Raw genomic sequence first — 19,757 nt, forward strand, 5'->3', positions numbered from 1 at the left:
CAACAGTTTTCAGTGCTTTCATTTTTTTTCTTAGATTTAAACAAACAATGTAAGGGAAGTACATGCTATTATGTATTGTCTTTACATTTTTACAGGTAATTCTAATAAAAATAATTTCTTTCCACATAAAGCTTTGAATTTGTTTGGATATAACATTTAAACCACATTAAGTGTGCTGTATTTGATTTTTTTCCTAATCAAATATTTCAGTTCAAATACTTGTGGCTATGGGGACATAAAATTAACATGGGGGTACTTTGTAGTTTGTTTAATAAATATCAGTCAAATAAACATGCTAAATCAGATTGCGCTCTATTTAGGGCATTGGAAAATTTTCCAGATCAAAGTTTCCCAAAAAATCCACATCTCTGCCTGTCTGTGGCCTAAGTTACAGCCTCTGCAAGCCATGAATTGGCGGGGTCCGTCTGGAGTTCTGACCTGCAGAAGTTTCCCTGGGGGGAACCTGTAATAACACGAGTTTGCAGAAACACATAGCCAATGTTTAAAACACAGTACCAATTCATTTCTCAGACATGTAAAGCATTCAGAGCAAAGCTTAAAAACATTAATAGGCCTACACACCTTTGCATGTTCCCCACAGCCCCACTAGCTCTGGAGCTGGAAAAAAATAAAAACGTCTATCTAACCTGCTTTCAGCATCTGTATCTCCATCTCCTGTGTCAGAGTCACACTGTTAACTTTCTGTTCATATACCCTTGATTAAGCATCCTTTATTTCTAGGATGTTTCACTTTCTAGAACTCCTTTGATCCCTGACCTTGCCCTAGAAAAAGCATCTCATTCAAAAGTGTAGGGAGCCAGCTAGGTGGATTCTCTCCTCAACTGCTGACTCAGTTATTATCTCAACTTCTGTAAAGTGGCATGCTTCAGACCATGCTGTGAAGTCTTTTTTCTTTCCCCATGTCTTTCCTGTTTCTTAATAATCCTTTTACAGGGTTCCTCTATGCATTAGAATTGCACCCGGATATATATTTAAATAAGCCTGCTATCTTTACCATATGTATCCAAATCCAAGATGACTTTGAATTTAAGATGATGTCCCAATAATTAGATTATAACAAATGTATCATTTTCCAGATACAGAATCTAATTTTTGGAGAGTTCTCTTAAATTTATCCCCATCACAGATGAGCAGGGAAGCAGGCAGCCTGATCCCTGCCCCTTACTCCCCCAGTGACTGTTCCCCGCAGCTGCCTATCGCTTAGCCCCTTACCCTGACCCCATGCCTGCTTCTCCAGCCACCTGCTTACTCTATACAATGGTTGTGGGTCCAGCCAAGGGACAGAGTACATGGTGGCTCTGGCCCCAACCAGACAGCAGTGGAAGCAGCAGCTCCAGTACTGGCGCCAAGTCAGGTCCTGAGCCAGAGCCACAGCAGCTCCCCCATGGTTGTGCATCTCCTCTGCACCCTCAACCACAACATAAAGCATGGTTTCCCCTGGGTCAGGACCAAAGTAAGAGTTGGAACCAAAGTCAGAGCTAGAACCGCAGCAGCTGCCTGCCCTGAGCTATACTTGCATCCATATAAGGTTTCTTCCTCTTTCCCCCAGACTACCCCCCCGCAACATTGAATGGAGGGGGAAAAACCTGGTCTTGGATTCAAACAAATATGGTAAAAAAACAAAAAAAACCCAAAAACATTTCTCCTCCCTCTAGCACATAATTTTGCAAGCCTTATTTAAGAATAATCTAATATTCACTCTACTGTCACTGAAGAGAAAAAATATTAAAAAGGGGGAGGAAGAGGAAAACAGATTACCTTTTCTCCTCTGACCTAGGTATCCTCATGAAATGAGCAGTGATTTTAGAGTCCTTCTTCCCGCACTGTTTTGCACATTTACATTCTGATGATGGTGTAGGAGAAATCCCTGACAACTTTGTGGGCAATTCACCCTCCTTGATGGAGTTGCCCATTCCCTCAAAACTGAGGCTAAATAGAGCACTTTCACAACTCTTGGAAGACATCTGTGACTTTCTCAATTCCAGTTCAGCATCTCCTCGTGTAAGTCTGGAAAATTTGTTTGTGGCTTTTGACATGTCAACATCCTCTCTCTCTTCAAGAAAGGGACTTGTTTCTTCATCAGCCTCTGATCCCTGGCAGCTGTTCTTAGAATTGTCAACATCCATTGGTGACTCAGGTTCACTTTCTTTCTCAAAAGCAGTAGAATCCCCAGAACTACTTCGGCACTTATTCAGTTTTCCAGGTCCTCCAATATCAGATACACAGGCATCACAACCTGCATCCGAAAGTGGGCTTTCTGGAACTACATCTTCCTCCTCCTTCTCATTAGTTACACAGACTACATGGACAGGATTGCAGCTCTTTAGCTTCTGTGAGTGACATGAAGTCACTAGCCCTTTTGTCTCATCTTTTGATGGATTTGTTATCTTCCCAGATCTCCCTGATGATAATTTCCTGAAAGCCCAATTGTCACTATTTTCTTCACAAGCTCTGTGAGCCTGCTTGCTGGTTTTGTGTATTTGATCAATGTTGGCATTTTTGAATTGGTCTCCAGGCCAAGTTCCTTTCACAGGATCTTCTTCTGAGCGCTGATCTCTACGAGTCTCCTCAGTCTCCCACTTACATACATTGCCTGTCTGAGGCAAATTGACGTGTTTTGTGCTTGCTTCTGCAGATAATCTTGGATAAACTTCCTGACAAACATTCTCTAGCTTTTTCACATCATGTTCACAAAAGCAATCTTTTTTAACTGAAGTCATCTTGGGATTGGCTTCCATGTTACTAGTCTTGTCTTGCAAGCTGTGGGGGAAAGAAGATGAAACATGTAGAGCTGAATGCTTCCCCCCCCCCAGTGCAATTTTTATAAACAGATTTAAAAGCCACTGGGTAACCCAAAGTCATAGAATTTCATCCAGGAACACTCACAAAAGGGGGAATTATTGTCTCCTAATAAGGGAACACCACCAATACCTTTTAGTTGAAGACAGACATACATATTAGAAAAATAACCTGTATCCATTTAAATTACACAAAGTAATGACGTATTAGTCACTTACTTTGATAACCCGTTCTAATGATGTTAGCCTTATAATTAAGAAGTTGTACCTTAATACCAATTTAAAATTGAAACCAATGTCACATATACCTCCTTACTCAGATTCTGTTTATACATCCAGAAATTAATCCACATAAACATAACATTCCTAAACAATACAGTATTAATAAAAACCGACTTATTAAATTCATTACTGTTCTATAGATAGAGGTTCCCCAAGTCAGGCCTAGACTAAATATTACACAGAGAATTAAGAGAAGCATGATTGAATAGTTAAAAAAAAAAAAAAAAAAAAAGGGCTGTGAATCAAAGGACCTGGTTTCTATTCCAAATTCTCATGGACTGGAAAGTCATTTCACTTCCGTGCTTACTTTTTCTCATTCACAAAACAGACGGTGTGAAACTAAATTTATTCATGTACTTTAAATCTTCAAATAGAAACTGATGTTGTGATATTATAAAATAAATAATACAAATTAAAATGTCTTACATACTGCTGTGTTTGGTCATTCCCCATCTCACTGCCTACAGATAAGAAAATTATCAATGGATAGATATTTATACATTCTACCAAGTATCTTGAAATTCAGCAGCCCCCTCCACGAATGATAATATTCTTCTCTTTGAGGATATGCTATATAGATAAAAAGAGTCCCTCACGCAGTACTAAGAGCAAAGAATCAACAGGAGAGTCAAAATATAAAAGGATAAAATGAACGACCAAGAATAACCTGACCCTGAAAAAGATATGCTAACAGAATACTAACTCTAACCAAAAGAAGTCCGAGGGACTTTTATCTTAAAACATTTACATCCTGATGCACAACACTTTACCCAGACTGTTTTCCTCCGTTCTGATTATGTTATTATCTACTTCCTAATAAATGATGACTTTGGAAAAGTGAGTAGTTGCACAAAGAATAATTTAAGCTAAGTTTTAAGGTGACTATGTCTTTTTAAAGGCCTCACATTACAAGCACAGTGGAAAGGAATTTGAAATAAAGGCCCCTAATTCCACCCTTAACTCATCTTTTTTGTCAAGAATGTGGTCTCTCTCTACATACAGTTCATATTATACGGACACCTGAGGGCCTATATCCCCCACTATACAAATGTATAATTTTCCCTTCAATGGCATTTTCCTGTTTTTGTTAGTTATTTGATCATTATAAAGGATTTTCATTTCCAATTATTTTTCACTTATACAAAAAAGTATCTTATATATTTATCTTAGGAATGAAATATGATGGTTTTCCACAGAAAGTGTTAGTGTCTAAAAGCTTGCTAAGAAGAATTTTTCAAACTATATGAGTTGGTCCAATAAAAAAATATATATATATCAGATTCACCCACAGAAACTTATTTGTTTGGGGTGAAGGATTATCAGACAGCTAAATTCATTAAAAGGGTCTTTGCTATCTTTGAGATAGTAGTCTATAGAGATACTACAATAACATAGAAAGGACCTGGACAGACAAACGCAAACCCCATTATAATTTATACTGGTTTTATATGCCTATATAAATTACAGTTGCATATCTGTTCCTTTGTGATGCAAGTATCTTGGGACCATCCAAACATTAAGCACCTTGGCTAAATGGTAACAAAGGAGGTAGACTGCTTGCCCTTAGCAAACAACTATCCTGAAATGGAATTGGACCAGTGACACAAATCAGTTTAACTAGTTCTACCCCAGTTTTCAGAAGCAATTCTTCACTGTTTGTGTAAAGTTACTCCAGGTTTGGGGTGTCCTTTAAAAAAATGGTATAATACCAATTACAACAACCTGAACCCATTACCTCTGCCAGCCAGCCTTAATTTTGTTTGCTTCAGACCAATAAAATAGCAAAGTTGTCAAAATGAGACATACGAATGCACAATTAGGCAGCTACTAAAGCATACTCCAAATTAAGACCTTGTATATGCAGACAGCTCCACTGCAGTCCATGCAGATGTACCAATTTTATTTTATTTTTTTAAATCAAAACTGGACAGGTTGATAAAATGTATAACTGACAAAACTGTTGACAACAGGACTAAGCCAACAGGTTTGAGTGATTATGGCAGGCTGTTAAACCAAATAGGACTGTAGTCAGTAAAAACTCTTACTTCCATTTTGATTTAATAGGATTCATTTTAAAAGGCAGTTGCTGTTCCACCTCCCACCCCCCAAGAGACATCTTTCAAGCAGTTACATTATAATTTTTACCTTTTTGATTCAGTTGTCTTGGGTCCTTTATTCTCCAACCAAGTGGTAATTGTCCTTTGTTTGTAAACTGAAAAACCATGACACACTACATTACATTACAACATGAAATATTAGTTGATAAACTGTAATATTTTCAAATACCCATATGATGACATTTAGTAACTGGCTGCAAGTAAAATATCACATAAATTGTCATTATCATCCCTGCTAATTGTTTGGACTAATGATTTTCAAGTTCTATAACTGTTTCATCTGTAACATACCTAACTATATTCCAAGTTCTAAGCACACATGTTAAATAAACGGTAGGGCAGGGGTAGTACCTTACAGATTCACTCAGCATGAGTGTTCATAGGCCATGGCCTACTTCACCAGATGCTGATAAGGTGCCATGGTGCCCTGCCCTCAGCCTAACATGGCTAACTGACTCTATCTGCACTTTATCTAAAGTTATAGGCTTACTTCCTTCTGCAACTCCTGCTCTCACCTCAGGATCATTTGCCAAGTACAGCAGGTACAGTATCTACTTACTATTCAAAACCAATATAAAATTAACTAGTTGGGACTCAGTGGCATGGGTGAGACATGTTTATTCATTCTATTGCTCTTCTTGCTTTCATTTCATAAAGAAGAAATGCTTCCATCTCTCTGGCTGGTATCAATACATGCCTTTAGTATATAGGGTTAAAAAAAAAGGAAGGATACAATGGATATTTGCATGGCAAATTTAAGAAAGTCAAATTTATCTTTCAACTGCCAGCACCAAACCAAATAAACCTAGCTATTAAACAAGAAGTGGTAACTCCTTCAAGAGACTGTATGGCAACTATATTTCGCAGCGAGATGGAAAGGATGAATATGCAGGATTTCCCTTTGTTTTTCTAACATTAACATTATAGTAGGCCTTACTGTGAAGCCAATTTGTGCATAGTGTATATAGCTCTTACCACATGGGGTAAAAAAAAAAAAACTCTCCCTCTCTCTCTCTCAAATTGAAGTGCACTGATACATTGATCCAATATCAGATTGGCACCGATACAAAGAAAAATCAATTATATTAGAAACTGGACAGAAGTGGCCAATAATTTCACTGATAAATGCTTGTGCGTGTGCACAATAGCAGCGCAGCACGCGGGCAGAGAGGAGCACACCCAGCAGCTTGGAAAGCTGCATCTGGCTGATAAGTCTGTTGTGGTGGAAGGGGAGGGGGAAGGGAAGGGGTGTGGGGGGGCAGATCAATGCTCCCCATGGTGAGGAAGGGAGTGGGGCTGGGTGCTGCCCAGCTGGGGGGCGGGGGGGCAGGAGGCATGGAACTGAGCCATAGCTCAACCAGGGACTGCAGAGAGGGCAGGAGCTTCCGCCACTCATCCGGAAGGGTACGGGAGAGGCTGGGGGCCACACTGTGCTGTGCTCTAGGCGGGTGGCAGTGCTGGGAGGGAGGGAGTCACACCCACCCCAGATTTCACTATATACTGCCCCCTTACTCCCCTCCCAAGACTACCGCTGCCAGCCCCGAGTGCAGCACAGCCCCAGCCCACCCTGTGAAGTTCCAGGGGTACACGCTCCCCCCCCAGATGAGCAGCAGGAATAGTGGTGGGAGTAGGCAGGCAAGTGGCACACAACGGCAAAAGCTGTGCCCCCCCAGTCCCTTGACGAACTGCAGCTCCTCCGTCCTGTGCCTGCTCCGCCCTGGCTAGGCAGTGCCTACCCCAGCCCCACTCCCTCCCCTCACCACGGGTGACATTGATCTGCCCTCACCACCCCATGCCCCTCCCCTTTCACCACAACAGACTTACCAGCTAGACTCAGCTGTACTGGAAATCAGATCACTATTGGCCGATATGCCTCCTTAAAAAAAAAAAAAAGAAAGAAAAAAAAAAGAAAAAGTCGGTATCGGCCTCCAAAACGTCTATCCATGCACGCCTAAAAAAAACCAACAAAAAAACAACACCCCCCCACCAAACAAACAAAAAAAACCCAACAGTGCATGTTAAAAGTGACCAGGAGTAGCTTTAATTCATGCATTCATTTGTTCCAAAAGTTTCAAAAGCCAAATATATAAATTTGCCAAAAATGTATATACAAATCAAAAGAATACACACAACATGCTGATTTGAATTAACCTACTCTTTTTATCTTCTGTCAACATGCAAGCCATCTATCCTTTCCTTCAGACTAGGCACTTTCTTTGAAACATACCCTATATTAGGAAGAAAAGAATTTAAGCTTTGCGTTATCCAAATCCACATAACAGAACGCTATGTTTGGGTTAAAAAAATCACAGAACTAAGATAACACATAAAAAGGCATTTTTGGGGGCACAGGTAGCCTATACTGTAAGTATTCATTCTGCCATTCTCCCATGCCCCCTGAAATCCCTGCCTTCTGTGGAGGGGATAGACTAAAAGTCTCATAGTTACAGTGGCCTCCAAGTCCCATCACAAATAATCTATTACGCCTGCCTTGCTGCTGTTCCCAGGCACCAGCTGCAGCAATGTGAAATAGACATGATTCATTGCCTATTAGGGCCCTGGAAATCATATGTAAAAAACTGATCAAAGCCTTCTTAATTCCAGTTTGTCTATTCAGCATTCTAAAATTCCCCCCTGCAATGAATTTCAAGAAGTACCACCCTCCTTCATTTAGCTCATTATCATAGAAGATTGCTTGGGAGATTGCCCATATTCCATTTATGACAGCTCTATCACATGGGGGTTACTACCACCAATTCTAGAATTCAAATCCCCTACTATTGTTATTCTGAAAATTTTGAATCATCTCAAGATCATTATATAACAACGCACATTTCAAGATTGCCTCGTATCTAGATGTGAATGGTGAGAAATAGACATCAATGAGTATCAAGGGAGGTCTATTATGAAGTGTATAATGAGGGCTGCTAGTAGACGGTTAGAGCCTATATCAATTTCTAATCCCTCAGTCGGACTCCTTATCAAGAGAAGTATAATCAAGCTTATCGTTTCATAGTTTCTAGGGTCGGAAGGGACCTGAGTAGATCATCTAGTCCGACCCCCCACCATGGCAGGAAACAATACTGGGGTCAAACAACCCCAGCAAGATGTTCAGCTAACCTCCTCTTAAAAGACCCCCAGAGTAGAAGCCAAGACCTCCTCTCTTGGAAGTTGGTTCCAGATCCTAGCCGCCCTGACCGTGAAGTAGTGCTTCTTGATATCTAGCCTAAACCTTCCCTCTGCCAGCTTGTGACTGTTATTCCTGGTCACTCCTGGCAGTGCTCGGGGGAACAGTGACTCCTCCAATGCCTGGTGACCCCCCTGACTAGGTTATAACAGGCCACTAGATCCCCCCTCAGCCTTCTCTTTTGGAGGCTGAACAGGTTCAGGTCCCGTAGCCTCTCCTCATAGGGCCTGCCCTGCTGTCCCCTGATCATGCGAGTGGCCCTCCTCCGGACCCTCTCCATGCTGTCCACATTCTTGAAGTGCGGCGCCCAGAACTGGAAGCAGTACTCCAGTTGCAGCCTGACCAGTGCCGCATAGAGGGGGAGGATCACCTCTTTGGACCTGCTCGAGATGCATCTGTGGATGCATGCCAAGGTGCGGTTGGCCTTCCTGACTGCCTCCCCACACTGTCGGCCCATGTTCATCTTGGAGTCAATTACGACTCCAAGATCCTTTTCCGCCTCCATGCTGACAAGAGGGGAGATCCCCAACCTGTAGGTATGGTGCCGGTTGTTCCTCCCAAGGTGCATCACCTTGCACTTGCCTGTGTTGAATCCCATCCTATTCACATCCGCCCACCCTTGTAGCCTGTCTAGGTCTGACTGAAGCCTGATGCTACCTTCTAGTGTGCCCACATCCCCCCACATCTTAGTGTCATCAGCAAATTTGAACAGGGTGCTTTTTACCCTCTCGTCCAAATCGCTGATGAAGATGTTGAACAGTGCGGGCCCGAGGACTGAGCCCTGCGGAACCCCACTGCCCACGTCCCTCCAGGTTGAGAAGGACCCATCTACTACCACCCTCTGGGTGCGGCCCTCCAGCCAGTTGGCGACCCAATTGACTGTGTGGGCGTCGACACCACAGTCCCCCAGTTTCTTAATGAGAATGGTGTGAGAGACAGTGTCGAATGCGGCCACCCTTTAGTTCTATCCTTCTAGTAATTTTTATAAAAACCAAATAAATCCAGGGATGCACACCATCTTTCCCTACCACAACTCTTGCAAAACCACAATGACAAAATCATTGATTATTAATCAATAATGAGAATTCTCCACAGTGGGTAATTTGTCAGATAATTTGACAATCTAGCTATGTTCCAGACCATAAGATTATTCTTACCTAGGTATGGAGCTATTTGCTTCTCCTTGGCTGCATCTACACAAGACCCTTAGAATATGCAGTTGTATAAACAAGTACTAACTGACTGTGCAGTAACAAGTAGTATTAGGCTACTGCACAGTCATTGTCACAGAAAAGGCATTTGTTGGCGCTATGGATCCATAACTCAGGTTACTGCATAGTCATTTATAACCAAGTTACTTAGTCATTTATAACCGAGTAACCTTGTTTATAACCGTGTTACTACACAGCAGCACCAATGGATGCCTTTTTTGTGATGCTGACTGCACAGTAGCCTAATACTCGTGATGCAACGCTATGGCAGTGTTTTTGCCATGTGACACTACAGCTACATGGCTCTTAGCATCTAGTTAATCTCCCGAGTCCACAGAAACGAGTAGGACAGTCATTGGCGACTACAAATGAGACTATTCTATACTCCTAAGGTCTGTGTGTATTACCTGCACACAGAACAAGGGCCAAAATCAAACTGAATTCTCCTATTCTTTTTACTGCCCAATGCTTCATCCTCGCTTTCTTATTGTCACGGTAAAATTTATAGTCGTATGCTGACAACACAGAAGAACTGGAAACTGACATGCGCATACCCACTCTGTGTCTGGAAAATTCCAGGGCTTGCCCAGCACGTGCCCCCTGGGTGACCTTAGGACCGGTCAGTCATGACTGACCTACTTTCATGACACACGCATGCTCAGTAACAGCATGGGCATGAGGTCATCTATCTAGAAATTTCTTGGAGGATAGCAGCCTGATTGGCTAAGGAGCTGCTATAAAAGACTAGTGAACCCCTCCTATGGGGGAGAGACCCGCTCGACTGATGGACAGAGGCTGACGTGTCAGGGACTGTCCCGTCAGGAGAGATCCTACCTGGAAGCAGAAGCTGCGGTGGCTGGGACTGCTCTCCAGGAGGGCTTACCAGCCCACTGGTCTCCTACCTCGGAACCTTCGGTCATTTGATCCTTCTTCGGTTTTGATTTCTTCATGTTTGATCCTACGGTTACCGGACTGATTTGGCTCTCGATCCTGACTACGATTCTGCTCAACCCGACTTGCTTCGATTACGGTTTCATCTCGGCATCCTGGGTTTCTGACTTCGGCATTGGCTATCATCACCTCTACTCGTTGTTCGCTTGGACTGGCGTCACGACGTTCCGACGGGTTACAGTTTTGTTCTCGTTATTCGTTATCCACCTATAAGCTGTTGACCAGCCCTGGGACTAGCGAGTAGGCAGCTGCCCCTATCCTTCGGGGTAGAACGCAAGGGCTTACTCGTGAACCCCGTGGGCCAACAGACCCCCTTGTTGTTTGTTTTCGCATTACTTGTTCGTAACTGTAACTGAAGCAAGCAGCTCTGCCTACGCAACCAAAGCGTAAGTGAATAAATCTCATTTGCTTTGAAACCGCATGCGTGTCCCGTACCACTCAGACTCGTCGCCGCTAATCCCACCTGTTCGTTCCAATACCACCCTCGACCCACCGTGACCTTGGGGTTTTGTTCCCTGACATGGCGTCACGAACAGGATCCACGGGAGGTGAATACGAGTCTGAGTTGATTCAGAGCTGCCCATGGCGCAGCGGGGTCCATCCAACCAGGGATTCGGATGACCTATGGAACCACGTTGCGTTCCACCAGGCCGCAAACCAGGCCTCAGCCGCGACCCATGGCTACCTGTCCCTCTGCGGGACGAGCGGGAAGGAGAGGGCTGTCTGGCTCAGTCCAGGAGCCCTGGGCTGTGTAATGAGAGACTCCCGGGCCGTTTATCGCCCAAGCAGAGAGAACGGAACCGCATCCCAGGACCGAGTAAAACCTCTGGCCGCGGCAAGCCTCAGCCCGGCTCAGCTTATCCAGTAGCAGTTCAAAAGCTAGTAACCGATCCTCAAGGTGAAACAAAAGTAACCATAACCACATGATCAAGAACCCACTCAGAAATGAGCGAGCTAAATAAAGATACCGCAATCTGCAGCGATGAGACACCTATTGCACGGCTGGGACGATTAGTAGCAGAAACCGGTAACGAAACTGTAAACCAAGATGAGGCACTGCAACTAATTTGAAGCTCCGCTTGGAGTAGGGCTAAAGTTGTCAACCCAGTTCCAGTGCTGGCGAACTATTATTGGCCAATACCAATACCAGCACTGGCAGTTGAAACCCTACAACGCCAAGTTGATACTTGGCAAGAGGGATCAGCAGGTCGTGCCAGCGCAACATCATTAATTTACGCTATCATTGGAGCATCCTACACGTTGTGGAACCCCACGCACCAGGCTCTGAACTTAACACCTGTTCAGGTACAGGGAGCGTGGCCCCACAGATCTGCCACATCCCCTGGGGATGTACCATGCCTTGCCGAGGCCATAAAGGCGGCGACAGAGATTTATGGTGGTAACCAAAGCATTACTGCTCGACTGCTACTACGTTCATCAATCAACGTCCCCGTAATACACACTCCAGGCCAGCTAGATCAGTTGCAGGGAGCGATGAAGGTGAAGCCACAAAAGAGTACGTACCCCGTTTCTGATGGAGAGCATGAACCTGCTAAAGCTTACCCAATCGAGGACCGATATCAGAAACCGTCAAGCAAAACATACGAAAGGCAACCAACGCGCAATTTTCCTACATCTAACCATAACCAACCACGCTATTCACCCCCTCAAGTAAGAAACCAATCTTCACAGCCTAAGTATTCGCCACCACAGAGACCAGCAGTGGAACGAGCGATATTCAGTTTCTTACTCATAAAATCAGTCTTGTCTAAAGAAAAGCTACGATCGCTAGGCAACAAAAGCCAGTGAGCCCTAGCAAAGGCACTAGACTTCAACGAATACAAACCGAAGCCAAAAAACGAGTAACCGCCATCCGCGTGAGTCCAGCAACTGTGCTGATTCTACAGAACAAAACAACGAACGAAAAACGGACTTTGAACTAAAACGACCTGAACCGAAATGATACTCAGAACAAACTGAACGAACTGAATTACAACGAAGCGAACCGAAACCAAACCAAAGCGAATGAGAACCGAAACTCAAAGCAATAGAACAAAACGATTTGAAATGGAAAACCGCACCTTTTCTGGCTAAAGGAGTGCAGGAGGAAGTTTGAGAAAACAACTGCAAACCGGAAACTCAAGACGGTAGGGTGAAAGTAGTTGTGGCAGTGAACGATACGAAGTTTTTTGATAACGATTCATGACCGTACGCCTCGATCGAGATACAGAATCCCGACGATCCACCTGATGTTATGATTGCAAAGTTTTTGCTGGACACCGGAACACAAGTGAATGTAATCAAACCATCAGTTCCACACCAGCGGACAGACAAAGTTATGATGGTTCAAGGTTTGAATGCAGTAACCGCAACAAACCACGTCAAGTTTCTTGTTAAAAGGTCACGGTAGACGGTTGGAGGCGGTGTTAGGGGGCATCAACCTCCTTGGGGTGCCAGGCATTCGAGCACTGCAGTTAAAACACAAGGTGCTTGAAGCACTACCAATTACCACCATACTGGAAAGCGAATGGAACAGACCAACCCTCCGTGTCAATTCCACTTGGAGGTACACCCCCATACCCACCAAACTGCACCTTCACGATCCACTCGACGCTCTGCTTGAAGAATTAGTGCAGAAAAAAATCCATCACACGGATACATGCAAGCAATCGATTATCTCTGGGATGGGGAATCCCCAAACCGGGGAAACAGCACAAAGTTCGTCTCATGGTGGACTACAGGGAGGTTAACAGGAGGTGCACGATACTCACTCAAGCAACACTCTGCACACTCCTCCAGAGTTTGCATGAAATGGCTCAATATCAAGCCACTAAATGAGCTGGAATGACATTGGACTTAAACGATATTTTTTTTCTATTCCCATAAATGATTCTGAAGGCATCTTAAATGCGTGTGTGAAGGGAAAAATTTATAAATGGAATGTGTGCCCACAGAGTTATTGTAATGATCCAGCATTGGCTACGAGTGCCATCAATGATAGCCTCCACCAATTTTATGTCACTAAACCGGACAGCAGATTAGTCCAAATATGGAGCTACACCGATGACACTGCTATCATGGGAAGAAATAGGGAACTAGTTCAACGCATCACGAATGATCTAATACAGCATCTCAACACAGCTGGTTGGGTTATGAATGAGAGCAAATCTCAGCTGACCCCAACGGACTGTATAAGTTTCTTGGGCACCACTTTCAACGGAACTACACGCCAAGGAGTGGCCCACGATGCCATCGAACTTAACAGCTGGAAACGACAGACACCATCGAGGAAGGCCGACTTCCAATCATTATTGGGCAAACTAAATTGGTTTAAACATTACAGCACACCACCACATCTGCTGATATTAGCCCGCATGCAGCGGCAGATCCGAGAACCCACAAGACAAAAAACTCCGTGGACTGAGAAAGATGCCAAAGCTCTACGCGAGCTAGTAACATCAGTCAAGGAAACAACTCTCCATGCCAAAGATCTAAGTACACCATTAACCGTCACGATTGGATTTACGGAAGAACATCTTTTTACTACCGTTAAGAATGCAGACGGAAATCTTGTATTTATTGTGCATCGGACTATTCAAGCAGCGCAACACCGATACAGTGCAACTGGAAAGACTCTCTTACCTGCTCAACTCGCCGAACCATTGGCGACCGGAAAAGGCAAGCTCAAGGCCGTCAGAGCAACCCTATTGCCCCGACTATTCCATGATCGGCCAGACCCACACTTCCAGGGCAAACCATCTACCTGGAGCGCCCTGGTGCTCAATCACCTGTACCAGTGGCACCACTGGAAGCATGAGGACCTACCACCAGCACCGACCATCAATAAGCCACAGAACATTGTACTATACGGCACAACACAACCAGCGTGGATGGCATCGGATGGCTCCACCCATGAGAACAGGAAGTATGGCTTTTACTGCCACCCATGCTCTGAACATCAAATCCACTCTGGCTGTGAATCAGCACAAAAGAACGAATTGTTAGGTTTCAGGGAAGTCGTGCGTCACTGCTTACAACATCACAATGGGACCCTTCCCGTTCCCATCATCACCATTGACTCCCAATATATCTACAAGATAGTAGCGTGTAAACCTCATCCCATAACGCAAGATGTTCTGTCAGGGAGGCTGTTCCCGTTATGATCTGAATTTTCTATACTGCCATTAATAAGGCACACAAGGTCCCACCGGATCGACACTGATCCCGTCCACGAGAAAAATCGACAAATTTTTAGAAGATTCTACCCATGCCGATGTGCTCATCACAAAAGCCACCGACGAAGCCGTATGTGTTGACCCATACCTTAATTGGCTACACGAGCACTGGGGCCATCCAGGTCCCCGGGTCTGTTACCAAAAGTGGCGCCAGACGTCCAACGACAACCCGAGATACGGTTCACACAGGGACTGGAAAAGAGTGACCCAGGCTTGTAAAGCCTGTGCAAAAGAAAAAGCTCATCCGACTGGGAATACAAAGGGCGCCCTAGATAAGGACACCTTCGCCCCAGGGAAGTCATGGCAAGTGGATCTCCTTGGTCCTTTACTCGGAGTAGCAGTCCCGAACAAAGGACTAATCGTCGTAGATTCAGGGACACGTCAACTAACCGTTGTGCCTCTTCGGAAGACGCACGCTATGGCAGTCATCACAGCTTTGACAAGCGTCTTCGCAGTTTGGAAGGTACCAACTACTATCCAATCGGACGGCAGACTGCCATTTACGTCAAGCGCGATTGATAAATTTACCAAACTCCACAACATCAAATGGCATCACCATCTACCCTATCACCCCCAATCAAATGGGGTTGTCGAATGGGCCATAGGCCTGTATAAAGAAGCCTTACGTGTCAAAGGCCACGGCACCTATAAGAACTGGACTAAGCTAAATCATGAAGTCCTAATGAATCTAAATTCGGAGAAACGACTTTGGGTAGAAAGCGACATAAAACCGATGGAACCCTGGAAACGGAAATTCAAAACGGCAGAACTCGTATGGGTCTCTCTACCAGACCCTAAAATCCGTCACCCACAAGTACTGAAAGGCGTAATACACTCCGCTGAAAATTATCCAAATACATATCTGGCTGAACTCAAGGATAGTGGATGGACCATACTCGTACATCACTATTGGCTGGCCAGACGAGCTGTTACGGACTTCGTACCATGAACCTTCTGCGTTCCCAGCAAGGGGGCATGTAATAGTCCTCTTTTGTTAGGTGCTGGACAACACCGAAGAAATAGGCCCGTTGATTAATCATGTAATAGTTTTACTACGGAATGCGTTCTGTCCTGTTTTGTTTTATTGTTTCAGATTTACCAAGTTATCGCAACCTAGTCCAAGTCACTGAGGAACATCACCTTCCCGTCCAACTCGAGGAAACTCAACACCCAAACCAGCCCGACACCCAGAATCAACAGATCGCTAGGATACAATGGCAGCGGGACCAAAAGACTCTAAAGTGACTTTTGTTCCTTGTTGTATATGTTGTGTATATGTTGTGAAAACATCCGAGCTTGACCACTCATCAAACTCAGTGTTGCACTTGTTATCGTTGTGGGCAAATGCCACAGGGGACGGAGAGACAGGGGACGGACTAACCGCATGTCTGTGGATACCATTATCGGTAGAGGACCCAGTCCTCAACTTATACCTGGTGCCATTCAATGTCACTGATTGGTTTATTAAGGTCACGCGGAGTCAAGAAACTACCATAAATGTCTCCATACCCTTAGCAGGCGGAGGTTACGTTTTGATCGAGTATACCTGGCCCTGTAATTTCACCTACGCAGATCTTTCCATTTATTCTTCTCATGTAGGGTGTTCTGCAGTGGGAAAACACTATCCTTGTACGGCCATTCCCTGGGGAATACACCCTCACGGCATCGAGTGGTCACGGCCAGATACGTCATTAAAATGGGATCCCCGTTCAATCGGTCCACCTTGACACACTGACCTAAAGCCCCATGGCAAGAAGGTGACACCGATAGTAACCCTGTCACCTCTTAGAAGCTACTCCCGTAACCACATGGAACAAATCGTTGGCTATTGATTTGACCCAACTGGGTCCTCGGGGGAATGACTCGTGGTTTGGATTCTATTACCCTACCCTGCAGGCTATACTACTAAGTGCTGCCTGTCACGGCGTGAAATCATGGATTAAACAATCCGGGCCACCAGAACAAGCAAGACACACCTTTCCCTTCCCAGGCCCGCGTGCTGAATTAAACACCCCAGCGCCGTTTGGTTTGGCCTGGGCGTGTTTCACCAGGCGGCTGTACACTACCCTACCGGCCACCCTTACGGGTGTGCAATGTTTTCTTAGTTCCATTCTATTTTGCCCGCCACTGCAGGCTTTGACATCACACCCTCCAAGCCCAGTAGTGTTACACTGTCACACCCGATCAACCACCCTGGTGTGGAGCTCCCTTACACTTGGGGAGAGGGTAGCCCAAGGCCTTAATTAGGGGTTCGAGGGACTTTTCCTCTGGGGCTATGCTATAGCCAAAGCCCGGATAGCGTTGGCCGAACTTTCAGAACAGGTCGAACTCCTGGTCAACAACACAGCAGTGGGCTTCGAACTAATAAATGAGCAACTGCAGGCCACGTCCAAAATGACCATGCGGAATCGGTTAGCTCTAGACACCCTACTTATACAGGAAGGGGGGCTATGCCAGTACTTGAACCTTTCGAGGGATGTGCTGCGTAGTCATTCCCAATGTGTCAATTCCATTGCAGAACCAGGTAAACACCATCAGAAAGATTGCATCGGACGTAAATGCGATCTCCGGTATTGGGCAAGGCTGGCTAGCTAGAGCGTTCAAACAGTTCGGGTGGAACGCGTCATCGTAGCTGCTAAATTTGTTAACCCCACTGTTATCATTTTTATTCATTTTTCTTGTTGTCATCTGTATAGTTAGTTGTATTTTTATGATTTTGAAACGTAGGTTGTTCAAGTTATCAGTGTATATTTACTCCACTGTCCCAACGTACGAATCTTTACGAAACGAAATCGATGCCGAGGAGATTTCATTCGGACGCCAAAATTTCTGTGTTGACAGCAAGGGGGCATGTCACGGTAAAATTTATAGTTGTATGCTGACAACACAGAAGAACTGGAAACTGACATGCGCATACCCACTCTGTGTCTGGAAAATTCCAGGGCTTGCCCAGCACGTGCCCCCTGGGTGACCTTAGGACCGGTCAGTCATGACTGACCTACTTTCATGACACATGCATGCTCAGTAACAGCATGGGCATGAGGTCATCTATCTAGAAATTTCTTGGAGGATAGCAGCCTGATTGGCCAAGGAGCTGCTATAAAAGACTAGTGAACCCCTCCCATGGGGTAGAGACCCGCTCGACTGATGGACAGAGGCTGACGTGTCAGGGACTGTCCCGTCAGGAGAGATCCTACCTGGAAGCAGAAGCTGGACTGCTCTCCAGGAGGGCTTACCAGCCCACTGGTCTCCTACCTCGGTACCTTCGGTCATTTGATCCTTCTTCGGTTTTGATTTCTTTGTGTTTGATCCTACGGTTACCGGACTGATTTGGCTCTCGATCCTGACTACGATTCTGCTCAACTTGACTTGCTTCGATTACAGTTTCATCTCGGCATCGGCTATCATCGCCTCTACTCGTTGTCCGCTTGGACTGGTGTCATGACGTTCCGACGGGTTACAGTTTTGTTCTCGTTATTCGTTATCCACCTATGAGCTGTTGACCAGCCCTGGGACTAGCGAGTAGGCAGCTGCCCCTATCCTTCGGGGTAGAACGCAAGGGCTTACTCGTGAACCCCGTGGGCCAACAGACCCCCTTGTTGTTTGTTTTCGCATTACTTGTTCGTAACTGTAATTGAAGCAAGCAGCTCTGCCTACGCAACCAAAGCGTAAGTGAATAAATCTCATTTGCTTTGAAACCGCACGCGTGTCCCGTACCACTCAGACTCGTCGCCGCTAATCCCACCTGTTCATTCCAATACCACCCTCGACCCACCGTGACCTTGGGGTTTTGTTCCCCGACACTTAACATCATATTTTATTTTCTGTTTTAATTTTGTGTAAGCTGACTGACTGGATAATCTCATTGTATGAGTTTAGCAAAACTATAAATGATATCAGTGTTATACTAAAGATATTTTTATTGTTTATTTTATTGCATTGTTTTAGTGAAATCTGTAAATAAACTACTACTTTAACGCCATGATGTTGAGGCAGATTGCTGAAAGCTTTCAGCAGAAGCATAGGAAATAGTTACCTAGAGACTAGGAAAACAACTTACATTTACGTTCAGTTCAGACTTAGAAGATAATCTTTACAACCATAATCATGCTTAAAGACAAACAAACAAAAAAAACCTTACAATTTTATTATTGATATCCTAGCTCCACCTTCTCCCACTAATGGTAGTTTTTTGTACCACTGAACCAAGACCATCAAGCAGCCACTACATCTACTTATCTGCTTAGACTGTGCCCATTGCAACTTTCAATCACCTCCCACCTGGGCTGAATTTGAACCAGGTGCTTATTAGTAAGATACTAAGTCTATCAACTGGCTATTTTCCAATCATTTCACAGGACAGAGAGCAACATAATGCAAAACTGTTCTGTGAGCATTTCCCCTCCCACTTAGGGCTGCATACACCACCCTTCGCTACTGTGCATCAAATAATCTCCCTGCTACAATTACAAATATTTCTTTATGGAAAAGTAGTATTAGGAAGGCAGTGTATTTTAAGGTCTTCTGATGCATGATAGAAACATGGAGGTTTGGCACCATCTGCCCAGGCAGATCTCTACGGACCTCTCATGTTCTGTAGACTACATGAACTGGAGTGGTATATTCAGCCATTCAGTCTCTCTACATCTGCTAAACTCCACATTCACCTAACCAAAACGATCAAACTATTTATTTCTTCACAGCAATTACAATGCAAGTATAATAATACAAATCCTTTTTCCTAAAATATTTCAACCTTACTTCTTATAAGAACTGTAAACATTGTATTGATGTACTTAAACTTCTTGAGAAGTTTACTATTGCTCGCTGTGTTTGTCTTTACAGAAAAAACAGCCATGTCGATAAAAGCCAGTTACTTTGAAACTTGAGAAAAAACCTGTACTGACAAAAGGAGCAATTATTAACTGGCACATAAGGGAAGAGCAAAAAGACAG

At 44.4% G+C, this 19,757-nt stretch overlaps 1 protein-coding gene across 11 annotated transcripts in view; it reads right to left on the bottom strand.

Annotated features, from left to right (window-relative positions):
* PARG (poly(ADP-ribose) glycohydrolase) overlaps positions 1-19,757 on the bottom strand; it is a 138,814-nt gene that overhangs the window by 117,405 nt on the left and 1,652 nt on the right. For 2 of the 11 annotated variants that reach the window (XM_090057842.1, XM_090057845.1), the window contains exons 2-4: positions 7,043-7,094; positions 5,247-5,313; positions 1,780-2,781 (exon numbers count right to left, since the gene is read on the bottom strand). In XM_090057842.1, coding sequence (XP_089913968.1) covers positions 1,780-2,759 — 980 coding nt within the window. In that variant the 5' untranslated portion in view covers positions 2,760-2,781; positions 5,247-5,313; positions 7,043-7,094. Of the gene's footprint in view, positions 1-1,779; positions 2,782-5,246; positions 5,332-7,042; positions 7,095-7,373; positions 7,447-19,757 lie in introns of all 11 variants that reach the window. The other 9 variants (XM_090057848.1, XM_090057847.1, XM_090057841.1 and 6 more) reach the window with 6 other exon arrangements.

The sequence above is a fragment of the Crocodylus siamensis genome, chromosome 7, assembly GCF_052110815.1.
Source record: "Crocodylus siamensis isolate JL-2025a chromosome 7, ASM5211081v1, whole genome shotgun sequence".
In the NCBI taxonomy this organism is placed as follows: Eukaryota; Metazoa; Chordata; order Crocodylia; family Crocodylidae; genus Crocodylus; species Crocodylus siamensis.